This window comes from Ursus arctos, unplaced genomic scaffold (assembly GCF_023065955.2).
Source record: "Ursus arctos isolate Adak ecotype North America unplaced genomic scaffold, UrsArc2.0 scaffold_14, whole genome shotgun sequence".
Lineage (NCBI taxonomy): Eukaryota > Metazoa > Chordata > Mammalia > Carnivora > Ursidae > Ursus > Ursus arctos.
This window is the reverse complement of record NW_026622808.1, coordinates 15,440,644-15,465,510: the sequence shown is the minus strand read 5'-3', so window position 1 is coordinate 15,465,510 and position 24,867 is coordinate 15,440,644. Positions and strand designations below refer to the sequence as shown.

Sequence of the window (24,867 nt, the reverse complement as noted above, 5' to 3'; positions counted from 1 at the left end):
CCCTCCACCCTGCCTGCTCTGCTCTGGCCAGTCTTGGCGGGCACACAGTGACCCATGCTGGGTACCTACACAGCGCCTGGACACAGTGTTCGGAGCTGGGGGGGGGGGGGAGGGGGGCCAACAGTGGGCAAGGCCAACCCTGTTGGTGGTCTCCAGAAGGGTAAATTCTTGTCTGAAGAGACAGGCAAAAAATGAATAAGTAAAGCAAATCGTTTCAGATACTACTACGTGCAATGAAGAGAGGACAGTAGCTGGAGAGGCATGTGGGGGTGGGCAGAGAGGACATTCTGGTTGAGGTGGAGAGGTGGGCCTCTCTGAAAGGATGACATTTGAGCTGAGATCTGAGATAGAAACCAAGGACAGATGGGTCGAGGAGGAACAGACAAGCTCAGAGGCGGGAAAAGGCTTAGAAATGTAAGGGGAGCAGCCAGAAGGCCAGTGTAGCTGGGCAAAGAGGGGACGAGGTCAGAGAGTTGTCATCTAAGGCCTCAAGGGGGCCTTTGGTCTTTATCTCTTGAGAGCAGTAAGCAGGACGGGAAGGCTGTGAGCAGAAGAGCGATGACCTCTAACTTCCATGTGTACAGGTCTCTCTGGCACTGAGCAGAGTCCCTTCCAGGCACTGGTCCTTCTGCTGTTCTTTCCCCAGGTGGTAAACAGAAGAATGTCCCCCGCCCCCCAAGCTAGCCATATCCTAATCCCTGAGCCTGTGAATATGGTGGCTTCTGTGGCAAAAGGGACTTTGCTGATGAGATCAAATTAAAGATCTCCCGGTGGGGGAGATTATCCTAGATGATGCAGGCTGATCCAAAATCATCACAAGGGTCCTAACAAGTGAAAGAGAGAGGCAGAAGGGCCATGTCAGAGAAGAAGTGACAAGGGAAGTAGGGGTTGGAACGATGAAACCAACAGACAAGGAATGTGGGAAACGGGGAGGGGCAGATTTTCTCCTAGAACACCTTGATTTTAGCTACTTAAGACCCATTTTGGACTTCTGACCTCCAGAACTGTAGGAGAATAAATTTGTGGTTTTTAAGCCACTAGAATTGTGGGGATTTGTTATAGAACTCATAGGGAACAAATCGAGTCCAAATACAAAGTCCAAATCCTGCTGTTAACGTCCTCCAACTTCAGGACTCCGTCTTTGCTACTGAGTGTCTTTCTGGACCCACAGTCATCAGCCACGTATAGACCACATCTCAGGCACGGGCAGGTTTCAAGCAGGCCTCCCTGAGTTGGTGAGGCAGATGAGATCTTTCGCATGAAGAACCGGCCACAGGAACCTGGCCTATTCCTGGTGAGAGCATATCATTTGTTTGTACGTACTGTCGCAGAACCTCAACAGGACCAGAAGAGGGAATACGTTCTTCAGGCGTATTTAGAGCAGGGCATAGCCCAGGCCGCTTGGATACCTCAAGTCAAGTAACCCAGGAAGAGGTCTGGCTTTCCCTGCAGAAAAGATTTTGGAGAGCCCCATTTCTCCAGCCATTTTGAGAAAATTGGAGAGGTTGCCTGGGTTCATCAACATACATGAATGAAAGACTATGCCAGGTCTCTCCAGAGGAAGCTTACAAACCATTCAGGGAGACGAGATGGCAATGTCTCAAAAGACATCACATGAAATAACAAAGCAAGGTACAAAAAAGACAATGAAGGAGGCCCGCCAGAGTCCAGAGAATGGACACTTCCTGGCCCCTCTTCCTCTCCAGTGGCCCTCCTGCATAGGCATCAGCCCATGCGTGAGTCAGGCACCAGGAAAACCATTAGAGGGCAAAAGCCTCAGTTTCCTTTTTGCAAAATGATCTATTCTTGAAGGTTGTTAAGTCACTCAACAAACATATTGACACCCTTCATGTCTGAACGGAGTCAAGCAGACGTTGGTGGGCACAAAGCTTACAGAAACTAAGTCCCACCCTGCAGGGACTTCGCATTCAATGGGGGAGACAGGTGTAAAGAGAAATGTCAGATGTGTAAGGAGACGGTGTTCGTGTTTAGATGGAGCACACAGTGCTCCGATCAGTCGGGACACACCGGATTTCATGTCCTGGCCATATCTGTCATTTTTTTTTTCTAACAGGGACTGGTTGATATAGAAAGCAAGCCATTAAAATGACAATGATTGTACATGAACTTAACCTGTGTACGAACGCTGAGAAATGCACATACCACATTTGGGGGCCATCTGATAGAGCAGAAAAGACCTTGGGGTTCATTCTTCATTCCTCCCCATCTCTAAGTAGAGCTCATAATGAGTTCTTCCCACCCAAGCCTCTAACCTCCCGGCATGATGACAGAGGTGTTCCTATGAGGAAGGAATGCTAGGGTCTTGCGGTTGGTTTGGCTTATTTATCTGTTATTTCCTAGGAAAAAGTGGTCAGGCTATCATTTCCTACACCAGTGAGGTCTTTGGAATACCCAAGCTCGGTCCCACCCCTGCACAACAGCCTCATCTCCCCTCCTGGCCACTAGGGACCCCCTTCCCAGAACCCTGGCTGGATGATGTCACAGACAGGTGACCTCACTGCGCCAAAGGAACCGGGAATCTCAGTGGCATGGGGGAGGAGGGAGGATGTTTCTCCACCACCCCAACCCCCCATGTCTGTGGTGAAGTCGATCGAATTAGTGTTGCCCAAGGATGCAGTCTACCTGGCCGGCTCCGGCATAAAAGGGCAGGTGGTTCTAATCCTGAACAGCACCCTGGTGGACCCTACTGTGAGGGTGGAGCTCGTGGGAAGGGGCTATGTGGAGTGGAATGAAGAAATCGGGGCATCCCGTGATTATAGCAGAGATGTTATTTGCAACAACAAGGCCGACTATGTGCACAAGTTGAAGACGTTCCCAGTAGAGGGTAAGGGCGAAGCCAGCAGCCAACTCTGGCCATAATAGGAAGCTGGGTCTGGAAGGTAAACACATCTGTAGTGGATCTGCAAACCCCCAGGGATAGCAGAAATGGGCAAAGGCCTGGTTCCCCCCTGGGAGGGAAGCTGTGTGTAACAATGACCATCAGATACACATTAACACGAAAATAACAAGACATGAGGAGCTGATCAGAACCCAGATATTTGAAATCAACTTTCAAAGTTGTTTCCTGGGGTGGGAGGGGGGAATGCTATCCTTAGCCCAATGACTACTTGGGGAGGCCAATAAAAACATCTGTCTTGTTATTTTACAGATAAATCTCCCTCTGGCAGTGAAATGCAAGGAGACAAAATAAGGAGTCCTATGGTCCCAGGGAAAGAGAGAGGAGGCAGGGGAGACATTCTAGGGCGAGAATAACCAGTTCCCAACTCCAGCAGGTTCAAATCCACAGTCTGGACAGATATCAGGGAGGCTGAGCTGCCTGGAGCAACATGTGCTTTCCAAAATGTGCTCATGGGAGTGTTCCCAGGTATTCCACAACTCTCGGCCAACGCCTGGCTGAACAAAGTTTAATTTTAGACTTTTAAAATTTTCAGATAGGGAGGTCATGGAAAGGTCTCTTCAAAGAGGGAACTACTGAGCTCAGATCCGAGTGATGGGAGGGACACCAGCCGTGCAGGTATCTAGGGGAGGAATGGCAACATGCCAGCCCTTACGGCTCATCCGTCCTGTTGCCACTCTGAGTCCCATTAACCCACCTGGAAAACGGAAACTAGAAAAAGGGGTTGCCTCCTAAGATCGCTTTGAGAATGTAATGATTTAATGGTATATAAAGAGCTTGGAATAGTGTGGGGCATACAGTAAGTGCTTCATAAGTGTTAGTTTTTCGACCCTAACACTCCCCCACCTAGACACCCCCAGCATCAGCTACCACCTCTTCCCACTGCCAAGCATTTCCCCTCAAAAGCATAAGCCCAAGCCTTTGATGGATTCCCTCATTTATTTTGCAAACAGTTATTGAGCACCTTCTGTGTACGGCACTGGGCCAGGAGCTGGGGGTGGGGCAACGGATAAAGCGAACGCAGTCCCTGGAGTCCCTGGGATTGCCATCCAGTGGGAAAGACACAATAATGAGAGGCTTTGGATAAATGAAAGAAACAATAAATAAAATGCAGAGGTTGCAGAAATGGGGGCCATGTGAGTTTCTCCCTGGTCCTCAGTTGCCACTCAGCCAATGTTAAGTACCTACTGTATGCTGTGCACTGAAAGCCAAGCTCCATGAGGGCAAGGAGTTGTGCTGGCCCTGCTCACTACTGTAAATACTGTCTAAAACAGCCTCTCGCCCACAGGAGGGGCTCAAGATGGGTTTGTTAAACCAATGTGTGACTGAGGGCTGGAGCTCCAGTTTCTCAGACCCAGAGTAGGGGTGAGCACAGCCCTACAGGTAGTTCGGGGTGACTACTTCAGCCACCTCACCTACCCACGCATCCCCCTCCAGCCCAGCTGAAGCCTAGGCCTGATATTTGTGGACCATGGAGATCCCTAGCTCAGGGACAGGTGGGCCAGGCCCAGAACAAATCCCCTGCCAAAACAAATAAATAAGGGGGGGAGGGGAGAAAGAAAAAAGATTCTAGAACCTTCTGATGGCATCGGTGTGTTTTGCTTTCAGATAATTGGTTAAGTGCAGGCAGCCACACCTTTGACTTCCATTTCAGCTTACCTCCCAGGCTTCCTTCTACCTTCGCCAGCAAAATTGGCCACGTCTTCTACTTTGTACAAGCCTCCTGCATGGGCCGGGAGCACATTCTGGCGAAGAAGAGAATGTACTTGTTGGTTCAAGGGACTTCGGACTTCCACAAAGAAAACCCATTGCAGGTAGTGATGGGGGAGGGGCAGCGGTGGGGCTTGTCCTCCAAGCTCACCAGAGGCAGGCGGGAAGGCAGCGAACAGAGAGAGCCCCTACCAGGAAGAAGGAAAGGTGCTGATGGCTCCCCTGGGCCCCCCGAGTTCACAAAAGGTGAATCCTTAGTAGGACCTAAGCCAGCAGTGGCTCTCAACCAGGATAATCCTGCCTCCCCAGGGGGCATGGGGTGGTATCCGGGGACATCTACAGTTGACAGGACTGGGGATAGGGGCTATTGGCCATGGAGGGGGTGGGGGCCCAGGGTGCCGCTCAATACCGCACCGTGCCCAGGACACTCGCCCCAAAGAATGACTGGGCCCCAATGTCCTTGACCCTGTAATAAGTCAAAGCTGTTCAGAGCCCCCCCACCCCATGACTCATGGGTGAGAGGCCTGGATGCTCAATGACTCTCCAGGGTCTTTGAGCCCTCAGACAACAGAGATGGTGCTTCCACCAAAAGAAGCAAGGAAAAGGGGTGGCTCTGGCCCTGGGAAAGAAAAGGTCATGCGGCCTTGGTCTGGCTGAGCAGAGGAGGTTTTCTGGATGGTTCCTGGAGGCCCAGGTGCAGAGGTGAAGTCGAGGTGGGTGGAGTGATGTTGGCCCAAGTCACTCCCCTGGGGACTCTGTTATCAGAGCATGGTGGCTCATTTTAGTTTTCAAGATCTAGGTAAAAATCCAAGAGCCCCCAACTTCTTGTTGTGTGACCCTCTGCAAATGACGTTGCCTCTCTGTGCCTCCATCTCCTTGTCTGTAAAATGGGCAGAGAGATAGTGCCTAGCTTGAAGAACTTCCCACAGTGCCTGGCACGGGTTGGGGGATGGGCCCCAAGAATCTTGTCACTGCCTCCACCACCAGTATTGTTATATATGTCACAGGGATACCTCTAGCCTGGCCAACCTCCTGGGATGGTCCTAGAGAGTCCCAGGAAGAGTAGATGCTTGGAGGGGTGGACTAGCCCTGGGATGACCAGACCTGAGCTCAAGGCCCGCTTGACCACCTCCTCCCTGTGTTACCCTGAGCAGACTGTGGCCCTTCTCTGGCCTTCCCTTCAGAGCTAATCTAGAGTGCGGGGGGCACGAGGCAGAGGCTGGGGTGAAATGTTGGGGTTGCGTGAGACCCAGCCTGAGATCTTGCCAACAGGTATTTCATTAGCTAGATGGCCTTGGGCAATTCACAACACCTCCCACAGCCTTGACTGTACAATGAGAAGCATAATACTTCCCTAGATGGGTGCCTGTGAAGACTGCAAAGTGCTCAGCACGGTGTCTCCACACCCAGGAAGTGTCCCGTAAGTGGGAAGATCTAAAATCAAGACCATAGCAGCAAAGGGAGTTATCACACATAAGTTCTGAGGATATGAAAATAGTGTGTTTTTTCAACTACTCAGTACTGTCTTAACCAGACTGGGCAAGGGAAGCCCTTTGGAGGAGGTGACATCTTAGCAGAGAACTGAAAGAGGAGAGGGGGGAAACCATGGGGATATCTGGGATAGAAGGTTTCAAGCAGAGGGAACAGCCCGTGCAAAGACCCTGGGGCAGGTTGGTGCCCGGCATGTTGGAGGAACAGTGAGGGGGCCACATGGCTGGGACAGAGTGAAGGAGGGGGTGAGAGGGAAGAAGGTAACGGCAGGGAGGTAATAAGAGGCCTCAGGAAGACTTGGACTGATGCAGGTAAGACCCCCGGTGGGCAGGGGGTCATCACTGGACTCCCTCTGGCTGCTTGGAGGAGGATAGACATTGGGGGCCAGGGGAGGGCAGGAGCTGGGGGACCAGGGCAGAGCTTACCACTCTGGCCCAGTGAGCAAGGATGGGGCTCAACCCAGTAGAGGCAGTCTTTTTTTTTTTTTTTTAAGACTTTAAGAAATTATTTGAGAGAGAGAGAGAGCTTGCAAGCAGGGGGAAGAGAGGGAGAGAGAGAGAGAGTCTGAAGTAGACTCCACGCTGAGCTCAGAGCCCAACGTGGGGCTCAATCCCACACATGCCAGATCATGACCTCAGCTGAAAGCAAAAGTTGGGACACTCAATGGATTGAGCCACCCAGGCATCCCTGGGTAGAAGCAGAGTCTTGACCCCCAATAGTCTGTCCTCAGAGTAGCCAGAGGCAGTCAGGTGATGACCCTCCTCTGTCCCCACAGCCCACCCGGTCTCCCGTTTCATTCAGGGTAAAGGCCAAAGTCCCCCCTGCCCACAGAGCCCTGCATGACCTGCCCCCTCCCGCGACCCTCCTCTCTGCCCTTTCCCCTTTGCTTTCTCTGCTCCGGCCAAACAGGTCTCCTCGCTGTTCCTCAAGTACACCAGACCTGGTCCTGCCCCAGGGCCTTTGCACACACTGTGCCTTCCACCTGGAACACTACGATATGACCTTCCTATCCTTCCCCCTCATCCTTCAGATCTTTGTTCAGAAGCCCGGTAGGCACTCACCTGGCTGAATAAACTCTCACAACCCCAGCAGAGGGCAATTTAGCTGTATCTATTCAAATTAAAATGAACATGCCCTTTGCCCCAGCCATTTTCCTTCTAGAAATTTCTCCTACTGATATCCTTTCACTTGTGACATGGCCTCTCACAGGAATGTTTTTGCGGCAAAAAAGTTGGAATCAGCCTAAACGTTCATTGCTAAGCGAATTAAAGTAGCAAAGGAATATTCTATAGGTAAGTTAGAGAGAAACAGGGACAGAACAAGGCAGCTCTTGGCATCAACGTCTCAGTCACTGGGTTGAGTGAGCACCGCGAAGTTCAGAACACCATGTCTAGCCTGGCACATTGGCGGTGGAAGCGAGAAATGCACTTCCTTGCAGGTGTAACAAACGTCCGGAAGGAGATCAGAGAAACTAGCAACAGACACTGCACCCCTGGGAGGGGAGCCGGGGAGCTAGGAGGAGCAAACATTTCCCCTTCCCCTTGTTCTTAACAGCTGTATGGAGCTGTAATTCACATCTTTGACAATCTACCCCTGGAAAGTGTACAACTGAACGACTTCCCGCGTGTTCACAGAGCTGTGCGGCCGTCGCCAACAGTCGATTTTAAAACACCGTCATCACCCCAAAAGGAAATCTTGCCTCCCTTTGCTGTCACCCCCCTTGAACTCCCCACGCCCCCCTCCCCCAGCCCTGGCAACCACTAAGCCCCTTCCTCTCTGTGTGGATTTGCCTGTTTCAGACATTTCACGGAAATGGAATCGTATGATACGGAGGCTTTAGGCATCTGGCAGGTTTCGCTCACCTGTGTAGCCTGTGTCAGTGACTCGCCCCTTTTTACCGATGAATAATGTTCCGTTGCCATTCCACTGCGGGGCTGGACCCCCTTGTGTGTATCCGTTCGTTCACTGGTGGATACTTGAGTTGTTTCCTCTTCTTGGCTACTGTGAATCGTGCAGCTGCGCACATTGCCCTGCACGTTTGCATGGATGTATCTTCTTGTTTCTCTTGGCTAGATACCTGGAGTGGAACTGCTGGGTCAGACAATCATTCCCTTGCACATTTGAGGAACCCCAGCCTGTTTTCCACAGTAGCTGGACTGTTGTTGCCTTCCCTCCAGCCCTGCACAGGCTCCAGTTTCCCCACCTCCTCTCCACTCTTTGTACCTTTAGAATCTTGAAAGACAAGACGGTGTTGCCTCCCCGTTTGGGAAAGGAGCTTGTCCTAGAGACATTTCCTAACCATTGGCTCCAAGGGAGCCCCCCTCCCACACCTCTCCGTAGTTCATAGCCCCAGTGTGCCCCCAGCCACAGCCTCATCACTGTCCCTATCACAAATGACCTGGTTCATTTTCAGTGAGCCCATTGTGTGTCCGTCTACCCCCCACCGGAGCAGGGACAGCGCTGGTCTTAACTGCTATGGGTTTCCCTTGAACTTGGCACCAAGTGGATGCCAATAAATACCGTTTGGATGAATCCCCCCAAAGTTTCACATATGCCAAAGAAACGCAGGGCTCCCAAACACTCCCAGATCCAGGAAATCCAGTGTTGGGTGTGTACCCGCAACATTACTGGGAATCGGGGCACTTTGGCCACCCTGCCTGACCTAGCGCGGGGGTCTCCCCTGGGCCCCTGTCGGAACTGCGGGGCGACCCCTCTCGCAGGTACAGGCCAGAACAGGCCTTGAGTTAGAGCCACAAGTTCCTCAATGCCCGCAGGGTCCTAACGCATGCGAGGAATTTTCGAATAAGACTGGAGGGATTTAGAATAAAACCCGCTGCAATTAGCCTCCCGGTGGAGAGGGAGGGAGGGGAACACTGAGGAGGCAAGGGGGCCAGAGGCTAGGGAAGAGGTGAGGTCACCTGGGGTCAGGGGTCAGCCCCAGGTCTCCCAAGAGGAAAGGCGGCTGATCCGGAGCAGTGTTTTTCAAACCTCAGGTCACGACCCATTCACGGGTTACAAAATCAGTTCAGTGGGGTGCACGTATATTTGTGTAAAATGAAAGAATACACAAGACCGAACTAGGAAATATCAGAAAGAAGTCCATTTTGTGGGTTGCAAACATTTTGTGTGTGTGTGTTTTTAATAGAATAAGAAAACAGAACAGAGAATAAAATAAGTAGAACAGGAAGTGAAGAAAATCTGGTTGGTGGCTTGCGATCGACTTTGTAAAAATGAAAGAATCGAACAAAATATAAACACGGTGGGTCTCAACAGCTTTGTTTTGATAACATCAATGTGTCGGGCAGGATATAATAGTTGTGAATAAGTAGCATATCGAATTTATCAGAACAAAATTAACTGGGTGGGTTATAACCAGCTAATGTTTATGGAGTGTTGGTTTTATATAAAACGAAATAATAGAATAAAGACTAAACGTAACAAGAAAACAATCCAGAAGGTTGCGATGAACATTTTTGTTTTATTTTTTTTAAGATTTTATGTATTTGATAGAGCGCACAAGCAGGGGGAGCTGCAGAGGGAGAGGGAGAAGCAGGCTCCGCACTGAGCAGGGAGCCCGATGCGGGGCTCGATGCCAGGACCCTGGGATCGTGACCTGAGCCAAAGGCAGACGCTTAACCCACTGAGCCGCCCAGGCGCCCCACCATGAGCTGGGGAATAGTATAAGGGAATACTTATATGACACATACTGTATGTGGCCTGCAAAGCCTAAAATACTTGTCATCAGATCCTTTACAGAAAAAGTTCACCAACTCATGGCCGAGAGCAGCTCTCGTGTGTAAGACCAGGAAAAACTGTCTTCGGGATGCTTCTTCCAGCACTTTTATGATATCAAGCACACAGAAACCTAAATGTAGCACATAGCATGTAAGTGTCCATCTTGTCCGGGGGGCGGGGGCGGATGAGTAAATAAATTATTTGGCGACACACTCAGTGGCCATGGTGAAAACAAATAAAGCAGAATGACAGGCGTTGGCATGAATGCATTTCACACAAAATGCGAGCTAGAAAAGCGAGATGCGAGAAAACATGGACAGCTCGATATATTTAAAGTATTAATATAGGTAAAACAGGGCACCTGGCTGGCTCAGTTGGTAGAGCATGGGACTCTCGATCTCAGGGTTGTGAGTTCGAGCCCCGTGTTGGGTGTAGAGGATACTTAAATTTTTTTTTAATTAAAAAAATATGTAAAACAGTATTGTATATTTCTACCACAAGCAGATGCATCCCTAAATAATCTAAAAGTTCATATGAGGATGACAAACGCCAGTCTGGCAAAGAAGGGGAGGAGGCAAGGGTCAAAGCACCCAGAACCCACAGGATTTCAGGGGAATCCTTAATGTTTCTTTTCTTCCTAGAACATACATTTGAGCTTGTTATATTGTTCCTTACACACTTTCTTCTAAGATGATACATCCTGTATAGGTCCCTCTATGTAAATAATAACACAAGTGTGTAGGCACAACAAAGCAATTGCTATAAAATTCAGGAGGCTGCCCTTTGCAGGCAGGGGTGGGGGCTGGGCACATGTAAGGGACTTCGGGGGGGCGGGACTGGCAAATCCCTACTTCTTGGATGGAGGTTACAAGAGTTGACTTCATAATAACTCACAGTTATATATTTACTGCATGGAGTTTTCCCTGAGTTAGATTCCTTTTTTTTTTCTTTTAAAGATTTTATTTATTTATTTGACAGAGAGAGACAGCCAGCGAGAGAGGGAACACAAGCAGGGGAAGTGAGAGAGGAAGAAGCAGGCTCTTAGTGGAGGAGCCTGATGTGGGGCTCGAACCCAGAACGCCGGGATCACGCCCTGAGCCGAAGGCAGACGCTTAACCACTGCACTACCCAGGCGCCCCTCCCTGAGTTAGATTTCTTAATAATGTTTAGGAGTGTTCTTAAAAATCCATAGATATGGGGCACCTGGGTGGTGTGGTCGGTTGAGTGTCCAGTTCTTGGTTTTGGCTCAGGTCATGATCTCAGGGTCATGAGATCAAGCCCCGCATGGGGCTCTGTGCTCAGCACGGACTCTGCTTGAGATTCTCTCTCTCTCCTTCTGCCCCTCCCGCTTTGCTCACTCTCTCTCTCTCAAATAAATACATAATCTTAAAAAAAAAAAAATCCAGGAATGCCTGAGTGGCTCAGTCACTTGAGTGTCTGCCCTCGGCTCGAGTCATGATCCCAGGGTCCTGGGATCGAGTCCCGGATCGGGCTCCCTGCCCGACAGGGAGTCTGCTTCTCCCTCTGCCTCCTGCTCCCCCTGCTTGTGCTCTCTGTCTCTCTCTGACAAGTAAATAAAATCTTTTTTAAAAATCCAGATATGATAAACCCCCAGTTCAGGACAAAGGGAGCCAAGGGATATGGGGGGATGGCATTAGGGAGGGGTCCGTGGGGCCTTCAACCAGATCGCTCATGTTTTTATTTTAAATTGCGGCAAAATATCCATGACATAAAATTTACCATCTTAACCACTAGTGTTGAGTACATTAGCACAGTTGTGCAAGTCTGATATTTTATTCCTTAAACGAGCAGAGATCTGAAACAAATCAGGAGAATTTGTAAATGCCGATGAAGCAGGTCGTAGGAAAACGGTGGTGCCGGGCTAGGAAATGGCCGACACCCAGCTCTGGTGTGCGGCAGCCCCGATGCGTGATGTTTCCCAATTTCCCTGGTGAAAATACTCCCATCAGGGCCAATTTCAAGTGACCAACTTGGTATCACTAATGGGAAGTGGGAGGGAGTTTGGGAAGTATTTTTCACACCATTTTCTCTCTCTCTCTCTCTTTCTCTCTTTTGGTATGCTGAAAGGGAACACACACACACACACACACACACACACACACACACACACACACACGCTTGTAAAAGTATCAAGTTCCTCTGCAAGAAGACACCGGAAGCCAGCAAAAGTGGAGACTGCTCATTTTAAGTCCCCCCCCCCCCGCCAACAGCACATCAAATCCTTTAAACTATTATCCACAAATAAAAAGTAAAATGTCACCAAAGCCACTCATTAAATATAGTGTATGTGTGACTTTATTTGCAATCCAGCGGCTGACTAGTTGATAGAATGGCTGCATTTTGAGGCATTTATTTGAACACACTACCCACTTTCAACTCTACGGTTTTCCTTTCATGATTCAGAGCCCATAATATTCGCTCCTAAAGTTTGAACTGCCTGGGTAAGCCCCAGTCTTGGGCTTAGACTGTGAGACATTTCCTGTCTTCTAGAAAACCAAGGCCCAAAGAAGTCAAGCCACTTGCTCAAGGTCACACAGCAAGCGAGCATGGGAGGTAGGAGTAAAGCCAGGGTCTTGTGGATTTCTTAGGCTTATTCTACAGATGAGGAAATTGATACTCAGAAAGGCAAAGGGTATTGATGAAGGCAAGCCGGGAGATCATGCCAGGCGTCTGGCTGCCACATCCCCAAGCCTCCAGATCCCATCTCAGTGCCTCTTACTTAAGAGAGTCCCAGAAGCTCAAGGTTTGCAGGAGCTACGATGGAGGAATGGCAGGCAGGCGAGCGGATCTTGTGGCCACGATCCCTCACAGTTGTCCATCCCCCCTTCTAGAACCCTCTGTTGGTGGAGGCTGAGAAGAAGGTCTCTTACAACTGCTGCAGCCAGGGCACCATCTGCCTACAGATCCAGATGGAAAAGAACACCTTCGCGCCGGGGGAGAGGGTCATCTTCACCACGGAGATCAACAACCAGACCAGCAGGTGCATCAAGACTGTCATTTTCGCCCTCTACGCCCACGTGCAATACGAGGGCTTCACCCCCAACGCGGAGCGGCGCTCGCGGGTGGACAGCAGTGAGCTGCTCCGGCAGGAGGCCAACACTCAGATCACGCCCTTCAACACCACCAAGATCGTCAGCACCCTCAACCTCCCGCAGGTGCTGTCCGTGAGCAGCTGCACGCGGGACGGCGAGATCATGAGTACCCGCTACGAGCTGGTCAGCACAGTCCACCTGCCCTGGTCCCTGACCAGTGTGAAGGCCAAGGTTCCCATCATCATCACCAGTGCCCCTGTGGACCCAGACGGCTGCCCGCTGCCAGAGGGGGCAGCGTCACCCGAGAGCCAGGAGTGCCAGGATTAAGTGCCCAAACTTCTAAATATTAAAAGCTTTATCAGACCCTAGGACAGCCCTTTCTCTGTCTGGCACAGACGGGCTTCGGGTGGGTCGGGGCGTGGGTGGCACGTGCCTGAGCCTCCCCACACTGCAGCCACTTGGGCATCAGTTTCTCCCACCCCAGACGGTTCACTAAACGCCAGGAGAAGATGAAGGGAACTGACAAGGCCTTCCGGGAGCTCCCCACCGTGGTTAGCACTCCAGACCCACTTCCGTGCTGGGGTCGCACAGTGCCTAGACCCAGGGTCCCCAGCTGGGGCGATTCTGCCTGCCGGCTGCACTAGCAAAGTCTGCTGGACCTGGTTTTCACCACTGAGGGGAAGCGGGGCTGCACTTGGCATTGGGTGAGTGGGGGCCAGGGACGCTGCTCACTGTCCCGCCATGCCCTGGCTGGCCTCACCCCACAGAATGATCCGGCCCCAAAGGTCCATAGTGCCAAGAGGGAGAAAATGTGCATTCGTTATCAGAGGGAAAAACTGACTTTGATCCCTAGCTCACACTAGACACCAGAACAAATCCCCATGGATCAGGCGGTGGAAACGGGTGACCCCCCCAGCGTCTGTGAGTTCCCTCCTCTCTCCCTCCCGCTTGATGTGTGTATTTAAATGTGTGCAGCACCCCAGGACCTCGGTCAGTCAGCCAGGTGGTCACGGAACGCAGAGTCTCCTGGGGGTCCACAGATTCCCCTAACCCAGTGGGTCTCACCCAGAGGGATCCTGCCCCTCAGGGGACACTGGGCAATGCCTGGGGACATTTGTGGTTGTCGTGACTGCAAGCGCTCCTGGCATTGAGTGGGTGGGGGTCAGGAATGCTGCTCAACATCCCACAGTGAACAGGACGGCCCCCCACAATTAAGAATGCTCTGGGCCCCCCCAAATAAAGAATGATCTGGCCCTTTGGGGCGCCTGGGGGGCTCAGTCAGTTAAGAGTCTGCCTTCAGCTCAGGTCATGATCCCAGGGTCCTGGGATCGAGCCCTGCATTGAGCTCCCTGCTCAGCAGAGAGCTTGCTTCTCCCTCTCCCTCTGCAGCTCCCCCTGCTTGTGCGCTCTCACTCACTCTCTCAAATAAATAAGTAAAATCTTAAAAAAAAAAAAAATGAGCTGGCCCCCACAGACTCTTAAGTACAGAGAACACACTCATGGTCACCAGAGGGGAGGTGGGTAGGGGGATGGGTTAAATAGGTGATGGGGATTAAGTCATGCATTTGCTGCGATGAGCACTGGCTGATGTATGGGAATGTTGAATCACTGTATTGTAACCTGAAACTAATATCACACTGTATGTTAACTAAGTGAAATTTAAATAAAAAATTTTTTAAAGAGAATGATCTGGCCCCAAATGTCAGCACTGTTGAAGGGGAAAGACGCTGGGCGGGGACAATCCACGGGGGCAGGTGGTTGCCAAGTGCCAGGGCTGGGTCTGGAAGCCTCCTACCCAAGTCAGAGCACAGCTGTCCTACACTCAGGCTCCCAGGGCTACCCCACCTCACTCAGTAGAAGCCAAAGTTCTCCCAACACAGGCCCTGCATATCTGCCGATGTCTCATCCATGATCGTCAGTCACCTGCACCTGACCTTGTCCCCTACGTTCTGTCCTCCCTGCAAATAAAAATCTGGGATGCCCCGTTACATTTGCATTTCAGAAGGACAATACCATTTTAGCATAAGTACATCCCATGCTATATCTAGGATATACTGAGGCTTAAACAATCATTTGTTGTTTATTTGACATTCCAGTTTAACTGGATGTCCTGTATTTCACCTGGCGATCTGATTCCTCAAGCAACTAGAAGGCTCTCAGGACAAATCAGGCCACCTCGGCCCATTGGGTCCCCACGGCACTCACCCTGGCCTACAAGGCTCTGCATGGTCAGGAATGAAGGAATGACTTCCCCGATGCCACACCATTCTTATTCTTCCCCCACTTCTCAGATTTTTGGTGTCTGCTTTCTTCAAAGGCGCATGACCCATGCCTCTTCTTTCAGAGAGCCTTCCACCCCTACCAGGCAGCACCTCTCACCCTCCTCTACTAGGTACTGAAACATGCCTGAACTTCAAGGGTCATCCCTGCAGACAATAGATCTAAATAATAACAAAAATAATGAGGACAATAACACCACGGCAAGGACTAGCTCCACTCACATCACGCTTTCCATCTTCCTCCTGGGCACCTAGGCTGGACTACATTTCCCAGCATCCCTTGCAGTCAGGTGTGGCCATGTGACTGATCTGACCAATGGCAAGTAAGACGATCATGGCCAATGGCCATGTGCCTGATCTGGCCAAGTGATGTAAGTCACTTCAGGCGAGATCCATTAGAAAGTGGCCACAGGAATCTTGTCCTCTCTTTCCCTTCTTGCCAGCTGTTTGGAGAGGACTGTTTGAAGGGAAGTTGCTCAGGAAACTTGATCTATGCGATTTTTGCAAAGACAAGGAATAAAACTTTATTAAATAAACAATATCCGCTGAAATTGACAATTACTTCTTTCAGCCCTTGGTCTACCCTAGGATTTCTCCAGCTCTGCGCATTGACATTTGGGGGTCAGATATTTCTTTTATGAGGGACAATCCTGCTCGCTGCAGGACGTGGAACAGCATCTCCTGCTTTTACCCACTAGATGCCAGTAGCATCCCCCAAGTTGTGACAACAGAAATTTCTCCAGACGCTGCCAAGAATCCCTTGGGTGGGCAGAATCACCCTCAGTTGAGAGCCTCTAGTCTACTCTTATCATACAAGTAGCTACATTTACGGAGGCCTTTGGACATTTTAGGGACATGGACTCAACACGGCCACAACTAAACCTGTCACCTCGTCTTCTTCCCACCGGTACCCCACCTGTTCCGTCTTCAGCTCCCCATGTCACTGAAGACCCCACCTAAGCCTTTCATTCTCCCAAGCTCTGTTTGTTTTGTTTCCTACGTAACTGCTTAACCTGTCCACTTCTCTCCATCTCCCCTGCCACCGCCTGAATCCAGGCCACCACCAATGCTTACCTGGATGATTGCTGTACCGGCCTCCCAAGTGGCTCTGCTCTCACCCCTGCCCCCTTAGTCCATTGTCCACACAGCAGCTGGAGAGAGAGCGCGATTACAGGCTTGACGGGCTGGAGAAGCCCCTCCCAAGAAGCCCCACCCACATGCCTCTTGGCGCCACCTGGGCTTCTTGGATGTCCTCGCAACATGGCAGCTGGCTTCCGCTGGAGCAAGTGACCCAAGAGAGAGCAGAGAGGGGACGGTGACTTTCACGACCTAGTCTCTGAGGTGTTCGACACAATTACTTCTGCCATATTTTGTCTTTAAGAAACAAGTCACTCTGTTCAGCCCACACTCACGGGGAAGAGAATTAAGCTCCACCTTTTTAAAGGAGTGTCAAAACATCGGTGGATGGTTTTTTGGGGTTCTTTGTCTTATTTTTTGTTTTGTTTTTTACTTTAAGCTAGCTCTATGCCCAACTTAGGGCCCAAACTCACAACCTGGAGATCAAGAGTCACATGCTCTATGGACTGAGACAGCCAGGCACCCCTTGTGGGTGTATTTTTTTTTTTTTAAGAGTTTATTTATTTGAGAGAGAGAGAGCAAGCACAAGCAGGGGGAGCTGCAGAGGGAGAGAGAGAAGCAGGCTCCCTATTGAGCAGAGAGCCGGTGTGGGGCTCGATCCCAGGACCCCAGGATCATGACCTGAGCCAAAAGCAGGTGCTTAACTGACTGAGCCACCCAGGCGCCCCATGGGTATATTTGTTAAAACCACATTCCCTGATTCCTTGATGAATCCCATTGGATCCACCTTTAGTATCCTTCTAGACTCTTATTCTTTCCATTATCACCAGGCTGGTCCCACAGCACGAGTGTCCACGGATGGATGAGCTGCTAAACAAATGTGGTCCATCCACGTGACGGAATATCACTCAGCCTTAGAAAGGAAGGAAATTCTGATACACACTACAACATAAATGAACCTCGAGGATGTTACACTAAGTGAAATAGGCCCATCTCGAAAGGACGATTCCTGTCTGCTGCTTCTAGGAGGTCCCTAGAGGCTTCCGTCCCATCCACAGAAACAGAGAGTAGATGGTAGGTGCCAGGGATGGGGACAGGGGTGGGGAGTCAGTGTTTCATGTGGACGGAGTCTCAGTTTTGCAAGATGAGAATGTTCTGGAAAGGGATGGTGGGGATGGCTGGGCAATCGTGTGAATGCACTCAATGCCACTGAACTTAAAAATGGCTGAGATAAATTAAGGTAAGCTTATGTATGTGTATTTTACCACCATTAAAATGTTTTTAATTATAGCAACACCCAAGCCTTATATGGTGCTTACTGTACTCCGCGCACCGAGCTAAGCCGTGGACTGCTTCTTTAATCCTCCCATCATCTGTGAGTCAGGACATGAATGCCCCATCTCACAGACGAGCCAACAGAGGCTCAGAGAAGTGCAGGGGTGCCCAGGCTCGCAAAGCCAGGATGAGATCCCCTAACCACCCTCGGTAGTGCCTCTCTGAGCACCACGGAGACTCTTATTTTTACTGCTTCGGCTAAGGAGGGAGGGACCCGTCTCAGAGATGCAGAGCTGAGGCAGGTGACATGGCCAGCCTGGGCTCCCAGTGCGTGGCCAAGCTGAGGTGGGGACCGGGGGTGTGGTGGGCTGTCTGAGCCTGTCCTTGGGGTTGTGGGTTTGAGTCCTCATTATCATCATGGGTTCCTGCAAAGCTTACAAGGTCTTATGGAAGCAGTCAGGATTCATGTACCTCAGAAGGGCTGGAGGTCCAAAATACAGGCTCTCTGAACCTCAGTTTTCTCATAAATAATTATGAGAAATAATTATTATACTTAGAATAATGCGATGAATAATAATAGCTGGCATTGTTATGAAATATTAATTACTATTACTCACCTTGGCACAACTCTGGTCCCACCCGCTCCGTGCCAGGAGTACCCGCAGTCAGAACAACCAAAAATGTCTCCAGATATCCCAAGCGGAGACAGAATCTCTGAGGGTTCTGGGAGAAGAATCGAACCCAAGTGGTAGCCCCTGTCCACATGATAGGGTTGGCGGTCTATGCTGAGTTAGTGTATCTGATAGTAAATGCTAATAAGATTCCCAGCTCTGCTATTTATATGCTGTGTGACCTTGGGCAAGTCACTGGTGTCTCTGAGCCTCAGTAACCCCACCTGTAAAACTCAAATTCATCATTAGTCCCTCCTTCCCCGAGATGCTGGATCAAACAGCCTACGTCTATAAATGCATCAGCCAAAGTAAGCGCTTACTCCATAGGCACTGCTGTTACCACAGCTGGGGGCTTCTGGAAGATTCTGACTCGCAATAGCGGGCCCCTGCACCCTCCCCACTGGCTGCCTCCCCTCTGGGCCCCAGATTCAGGAGGTCACACAGGCGGGCGTTGGGAACACTTCCTGTGCGGTGGCCTGTGGTGCCCACTGGGACAGGTGGGCCAACGGGAGAACACAGCTGGGACCACCCCACTTCCTGCCCTGGGGGGAGGCACCTCTCACGTTCCTGTGTCCCTACCCCAAAAATAACACCTCCCCCCGGGAACCAAAGCCACCACACCAGCTGCAGCCTCCAACTCAGGGGACATAGGACAGGCGGGGCCCAGCAGCTGCCACCACGGCGCCTGCCCCGCTGGGAATGTCCTCCCCCCTGCTGCTGCCACCTCCGGCATTCCAATCCCAAGGGGGTGACCTGGCCTCCCCCACGGCCCAGGACACTTGAGCTCTGAGCAGCCAGGGCCGGCTGGGGGGAGGGTGCTCCTTTGACCCCCTGGGTGACAGGGGACACCCTTCCCGGCCAGAACCCCCAGACCCAAGGTGCCTTCAATCCTCACCTCAAGGGACTGTTTGAGGGGGAAGGGGCTGGTTGCCAGGGCAACAGCCCCCCACCTCTGCCTGGGAACAAAGGGGCAGCCAGGAAAGCCAAGAACGGCGTGTTCTTTCCCCACCAACGTGACCGGCACATCCTGGCAGCTGGCACTTGGAGAGCCGTGCCCTGAGCTGCCGGGCCTGGCCACCCCGGACAAGGCCGCTCAGTGTGGGAGCGCTCAGGGGGTGGCTGTGGCACTGAGGGATCTAGTTCCTGGTCAACCGGCCCTGGGCCTCGGTCCTTCCGGTATGTTCTGACGAGGAAGTCAGCCTGCTCTGCCTGCAGGACTTCACAGAGAGGCCACGGGGCCTCAGACGTCTGGCTGGAGCTGGACGGGCCACCAGAGCTGGGGGGACAAAGGCCACGTGGAGCCCTTCCGGCCGCTGGGACCCCTGACCTGGCATTCTGGGGTGAGGGGTGCCCAGTGGGACCTGCCTGGCCGGGGAGGGGCTGGCCCAGGGGACAGACAGTGGGTCTCAGAGCAGCTCCCCTCCCCCAAGCCCGTACCTCCGTGCAAGGACAGCGGGCAGCTGGCGCCATGAGGGCGGGGAGGGGGGGCGGGGACAGGCCAGGGCCTGCATGTTAAAAGACCCCGGTTTCCCGCCGTGAGCCGGCCCAAGGAGACAAAACCTTGCCTTCTGGCCATCGGGCCACCGTTGGTCAGACCGTCCAGCCGCTGGCCATAGCTGCAGCCGTGGGGAAGACAGAGGCAGGCCTGTGGTGGCCGGGGCAGGGCTGCTAGAAAAACTACAGGACAGGCAGATGAATATTTCTTAGCATAAGTATGTCCCTTACAATATTTGGGACATACTTATGCTAAAACGATACATTGTGTATCTGGAATTCACATTTAACTGGGTATCCTGTATTTCTATGTGATAAATTTGCAACCCTAGGCCACAGGCTCTCAGAGAGGCAAAACTAAGCTCATTGACGTCCTCCCACACTTGCTCCACCGCTGGTCCTAGCCCTGGGGACGGCCCAGGTGTCCTCCACCTCCCTGGGTCCTTCACAGAGGCCCAAGTCAGCCTCACCTCCTGAAGCGTGGCCTGTCCACTCCATGCTGTAGTCTCTCCCATCTACCCCCACTTCCTGCAGGCCTGGTCATGGGCCATCAGCTCCCGCCTGCCCTGCCCTCACCCCTGCCTTTCTCTGCATCCTGAAGTCTCCACCCCCCTTCCCCAGAGACCTAAACAGGGCCTCCCTGCTCTGCATCCCACAGTTGCTCCCCACTGCTCTAACAATAAAGGCCCAAAGGCTCTGCTTGACATTCGAAGCCCCTTCCCCAGCAGGGCTCCAAGCAACCCCTACTCCCAGTTCCCAGCCCCCTCTCCCAGAAGGAGCCATGGTTCCCCAAAAGCTTCCTGATCTTTCAGGACCCTTGGTACAGACCATAGCCCCCACCTGAGTCAGGTGCCCCCCTCCTCTGCCCACAGCCCTTCAGGCCACCCACCTCCCTTGGGGTACAAGCCCAAGTCCTCCCTTAGCCCACCTGCCTTGTCCTCTCCCTCTCTCCCCCTGGATCACTCTGCTCTGGCCACTAGGGCCTTTGCCGTTCTTCCAACACACTGGGCCCAGTGCTGCCCCAGGGCCTTTGCATAGGCTATTCCTGTTGCCTGGAACACACCTCTTCCAGAGAGTCTTTTTCTCTGTTTCACTGCTGTATTCAGCAGATCACACCAGAGGTGTTTAATAAATACCTCTTGAATGAATAATTCATCAAGATGCCTAGAATATCCCCTTGCACCACCCCCTTCCATCTTCCTATGACTTCCACCATTTCTTTAAGACTTACCTGAGGCAAGGGGGTTCATCTTCCTCTTCCTAATTTCCTTTATCCATAGGGCAGCCCAAGACATCTTTCCAATGCTCCAACCTGCCCTTGCTGACCGTGCTTCAGAACCTCCTGTGGCTCCGTAATGTCCTCGGGGCTCTTATCAGCCTGGCCCTTGCCAAACGGTCTGATCTCGGCTCTCTTCCCTGACACGCTGCCGGGGCCACATTCTACCCTCCGGCCTCACTGTGCACCCGCACACTCCAGAGGTTCCCTGCCCGGAATACCTCTCCAGGACCTTCACCTGCCTGATGCTGATTTCTCTCTCATGCCTCAGCTTAGACATTACTTCCTCCTGGAGACTTCCCAGCACCACCCACAACCTGGGCCCAGCTCTCCTCTGGGCCCCCATGCATGTGCAGCCCCCATCACAGTCCCGATCACCTGTATTTTATGCCCTCAGTCACCAGAGCCAACTCATTGGTCAGACACAGGAGACCCAGGCCCATGACACTTTTAAGAGCCCATGGAAGTGGTTTGTTTTTAATTTATCTTAAAATCAGAAGAAAACAAGGAGTATAATACCAATGCAGTCGTAAAAGATTGTTTGCAATATTTTTTCGCAGAGGGAGGGACCCACAATGGCAAAAGTGCCTTAGGGCTGTGAAAATTGTTTTAAGATGCTGCTTATTTATTTGAGAGAGAGCGAGTGAGTGAGAGAGAGAACACAAGCGGGAGGGAGGGGCAGAGGGAGAGGGAGAAGCAGACTCCCACTGAGCAGGGAGCCCAGCAAGCCTAAGGCAGCTGCTTAACTGACTGAGCCACCCAGGCACCCCAGGGCTGTGAAAGTCTTAAGGCAGTCCTGTTGGTCCCATGCATGCGTCCTACTGGATTATGAGTGCCTTGAAAGTGGAGGTGGAGGCCGAATCCCCAGGGCTGCCCAGTGTGGGCCTGGTATACAGCAGGTGCTTAATAATTGCTTGTTGCCTGACTGCATAGCCAGTGAATCACTGGGTCCTCACGGCCAGGTGGCCTGGCTCACAATAATAGGAGATACTCAATAACTAGATGGATGGTTGGAAGGTGGGAAGGGTCAGAGGGTAGATGGGGGTGGGGGGAGGAACACCTGGGCCAGGAGGAGACCAATCTGGGACCAGCAGCGCCACCTTGTGTTACAATGCTGGTCTGTCTCTTCTTTCCCTGGGCTCAGTGGGAAACAGCTGGGGAGTTTTCAGAGCCCTTCCACTGGAAAGTGTGCAAAGGAAGAGGAGGAAGAAGGGCACTATAGAGGAGGGAAAGAAAGGGGAGGTGGGGAGGAGGAGGGACGGAGGGGGAAGGAGGAGAGAGGGAGGAGGCAGGGTGCGGAGGAGGAGGGTACACTGAGATCTCAAACAAGCTCAGGCCGTCCATTTCTGGCTGTGTGACCTGGGGCCCGTTAATCACCTCTGCAGTCCTCAGCTTCCTCACCCAGAAAGCGGGGACAATACAAAGAGGCCTCTGAATAATGAAATAAAATATCTCAGAAAACGATATGTTTCTTACCTCCCACACTGGGAATCCTGGACAGGTGTTGCCCTCAAGGAGCCCACCAAGGCTGGGAGGTGACAGTTTTCCAGGGACACGGCTGGGGCAGAAAAAGGGATCTGAGTTTGGAGGTAGAGTTGCCAGAGTTAGCGAAAACAATAAAATAAATAAAAAATAAAATAAAATAAAATAAAATAAAATAAAATAAAAAGGATCCCCAGCTCAATTTGAATTTCAGGTCAACAGGAATAATTTTTGAATAGACGTATATCCCAGGTACAGCATGGAATATACTTATACCCCCCAAATGTATTCCTTGTTGATCCGAAATTCGAATTGAAGTGGGCATCCTCTATTTACTCTGGCAGCCTTCGCCTTGGGGGAGACTGAAGAAGGCTGAAAGATTTCCAGGAGGAGGCCGCTGTGGGGTTGAAAAGGAAGTGCTAAGGGCCGGTGGGGCAGCGCCCTTTCCTTCCCCTCCCCCACCAAGTGCACATGCGCAATGGCAAACGCCCTTGATTGCACTCACAGGGAACTGGAGGTGGGGGTTGAGTGCCACACCAGGAAGGATGGTGAGCATGGCTGTTCTCCTTTTGTTGAAAAGATGTGGGGCAAAATCACCAGGACTTTATTTTGCAAATCAGAATTACGTTACATCTCCTTGACCAGGAATATTTTGGCCATGTCCCAGCACTGAAGGCCACTTAGAAGCTCAAGGCCACCAGACATTTCTCCCAGTGACTTTGGAGCTGTGTGACCTTCGACAACTCACTTAACCTCTCAGAGCTCTATACATCCAAGAACTCACTCCACTCCAGCCACATCAACTCCCTGGCTGCATCTCCAACTTACCAAGCATGATCTGCCTCAGGGCCTTTGAACATGCTCCTTTCCTAGCTCTCTACATGGTTCTCTCCTCTCCTCCCTCACTTCTGCATTCAGATGCCAATCTGGGAGGCCTCCCTTGACCACCCCATTAAAAATTATACCCCCCACAAAAAAAAATCACACCCCACATTCTCCATCCCAGTGCTTTGCTTTTCTCAGTAACCTGACCCACTACGCATTTCACTCATCTCTCTTGCTGATTGTCTGTCTCTGCCACTGGCGGTGAGCGCCACAAGGCTGGGATCTGTTTTACTCACGGCTATGTTGCCAGCACCCAGCATAGCAGCACAATAAAACTTGCTGAATGAATGAGTAGGAAACAAGGCCAGCAGCCAATGTGAAATTTTTAACTGTTGTAGCTGATTGCTTTAATCCTTTTGGTGCCTCAGACTCACTCGAGAATCTGACTAGCTACATGTGGTTACTTAGATGTGAATATTCTGTTTCTTGATGTGCAAAAGCCATATGGTGCTCGTGGCCACCATTCTGAGCGGTGGAAATTCTAGAGAATCCCCAGCATCTCAGAAAGCTCTATGGCATGGTGTTGCTATAGCCACTGTCCAAAAAACGCACTCAGTCATAGACACCAGCTTTCCTTCCACGTTCTTTCCGGAGGTTTCAGAGGCCCCGCCCTACCCCACCCCACATAATTTAGTATAAGTGGCACATTGGTGGCTCCTTAGCTGAATATGGTCCCGGTTGGGTTTTATTTGGTCCAATGGTTTTCTAAAAGGTAGGACACTTGCTTTAGTCTAGAATCCCCATGGATATGGGAATCTCTGGGTGGGTCTTCCACAGGGCAATGCTCTGCCATGCTGCTAACACTTTAGAGGAGGCATTTACTTCCTTTTGGTCTCTGGGGCTATCTGAGTTTGAGACTTCGTTTTATAGACCAAGAAGATAAAGGATGTGGGGGAGGGTGGAATCCAAGTGGTTCCTGCTTCAGGAAGGGGTTGATCCAGGAGTCAGAGATCCGGGAGTTGATCCCAGCACTGCCCTTGGCTGACCGTCTCTGGGCCTCAGTTTTCTCATCTGTAAGATGGGGATGATAAAGGACCAGTTTGGGAAGGGATTAAATGGTGTCATGCAGGTCAGGGCAGGAGGAAAACACTCCATCTCTGTTCACCGCTGTTGTGAAGGCTGCTCATACTGCTGGGTCGAGCTTGGCTCTATCACCTTTCTGCCCAGGCAGGGTTGGGGCGCGACTCCTGACACGCTGGGGGCATCAAACAACGATCTCTGAGTTCTCACCACCCCCGGAGAAAAGGGGGACCGGTGGACCCCAGAACTCGGATAGCCCCTCCCTGGGCCGAGTTCATAGGATCCCTAGGTCGGGAGGAGGCGCCCTTGGCTGGATCAGGCATCTTACAGGCGTCCCACCGCGCTGACCGCACGCGCCGCCCGCAAAAGTCTGGCCCTTCCCGGACTTCACTTGTGGCTCCAACGTCCCAGACCGAGCGGGGGCGTGGCCAGGCGGCGGGCAATCTCCCTATACGATTGGTCCTCCGGCCCGTCATTCCCGATCGCCCGCCCCCGTGAGTAT

General features: G+C 51.7%; 1 protein-coding gene and 1 non-coding gene across 2 annotated transcripts; both read left to right on the top strand.

The window, feature by feature from the left end:
- The first annotated feature begins 138 nt into the window (after nucleotides 1–138).
- ARRDC5 (arrestin domain containing 5) lies at nucleotides 139–14,608 on the top strand. Its single transcript, XM_026481140.4, has 3 exons — nucleotides 139–2,845; nucleotides 4,526–4,731; nucleotides 12,706–14,608. Exons 1-3 carry the CDS (start codon nucleotides 2,494–2,496, stop codon nucleotides 13,231–13,233), a joined length of 1,086 nt encoding a protein of 361 aa, XP_026336925.2. The 5' UTR covers nucleotides 139–2,493; the 3' UTR covers nucleotides 13,234–14,608.
- Nucleotides 10,213–10,285, top strand: TRNAE-CUC (transfer RNA glutamic acid (anticodon CUC)). Its single transcript has one exon. It is a non-coding gene; the product is annotated as a tRNA-Glu (tRNA).
- Nucleotides 14,609–24,867: the final 10,259 nt, after the last annotated feature.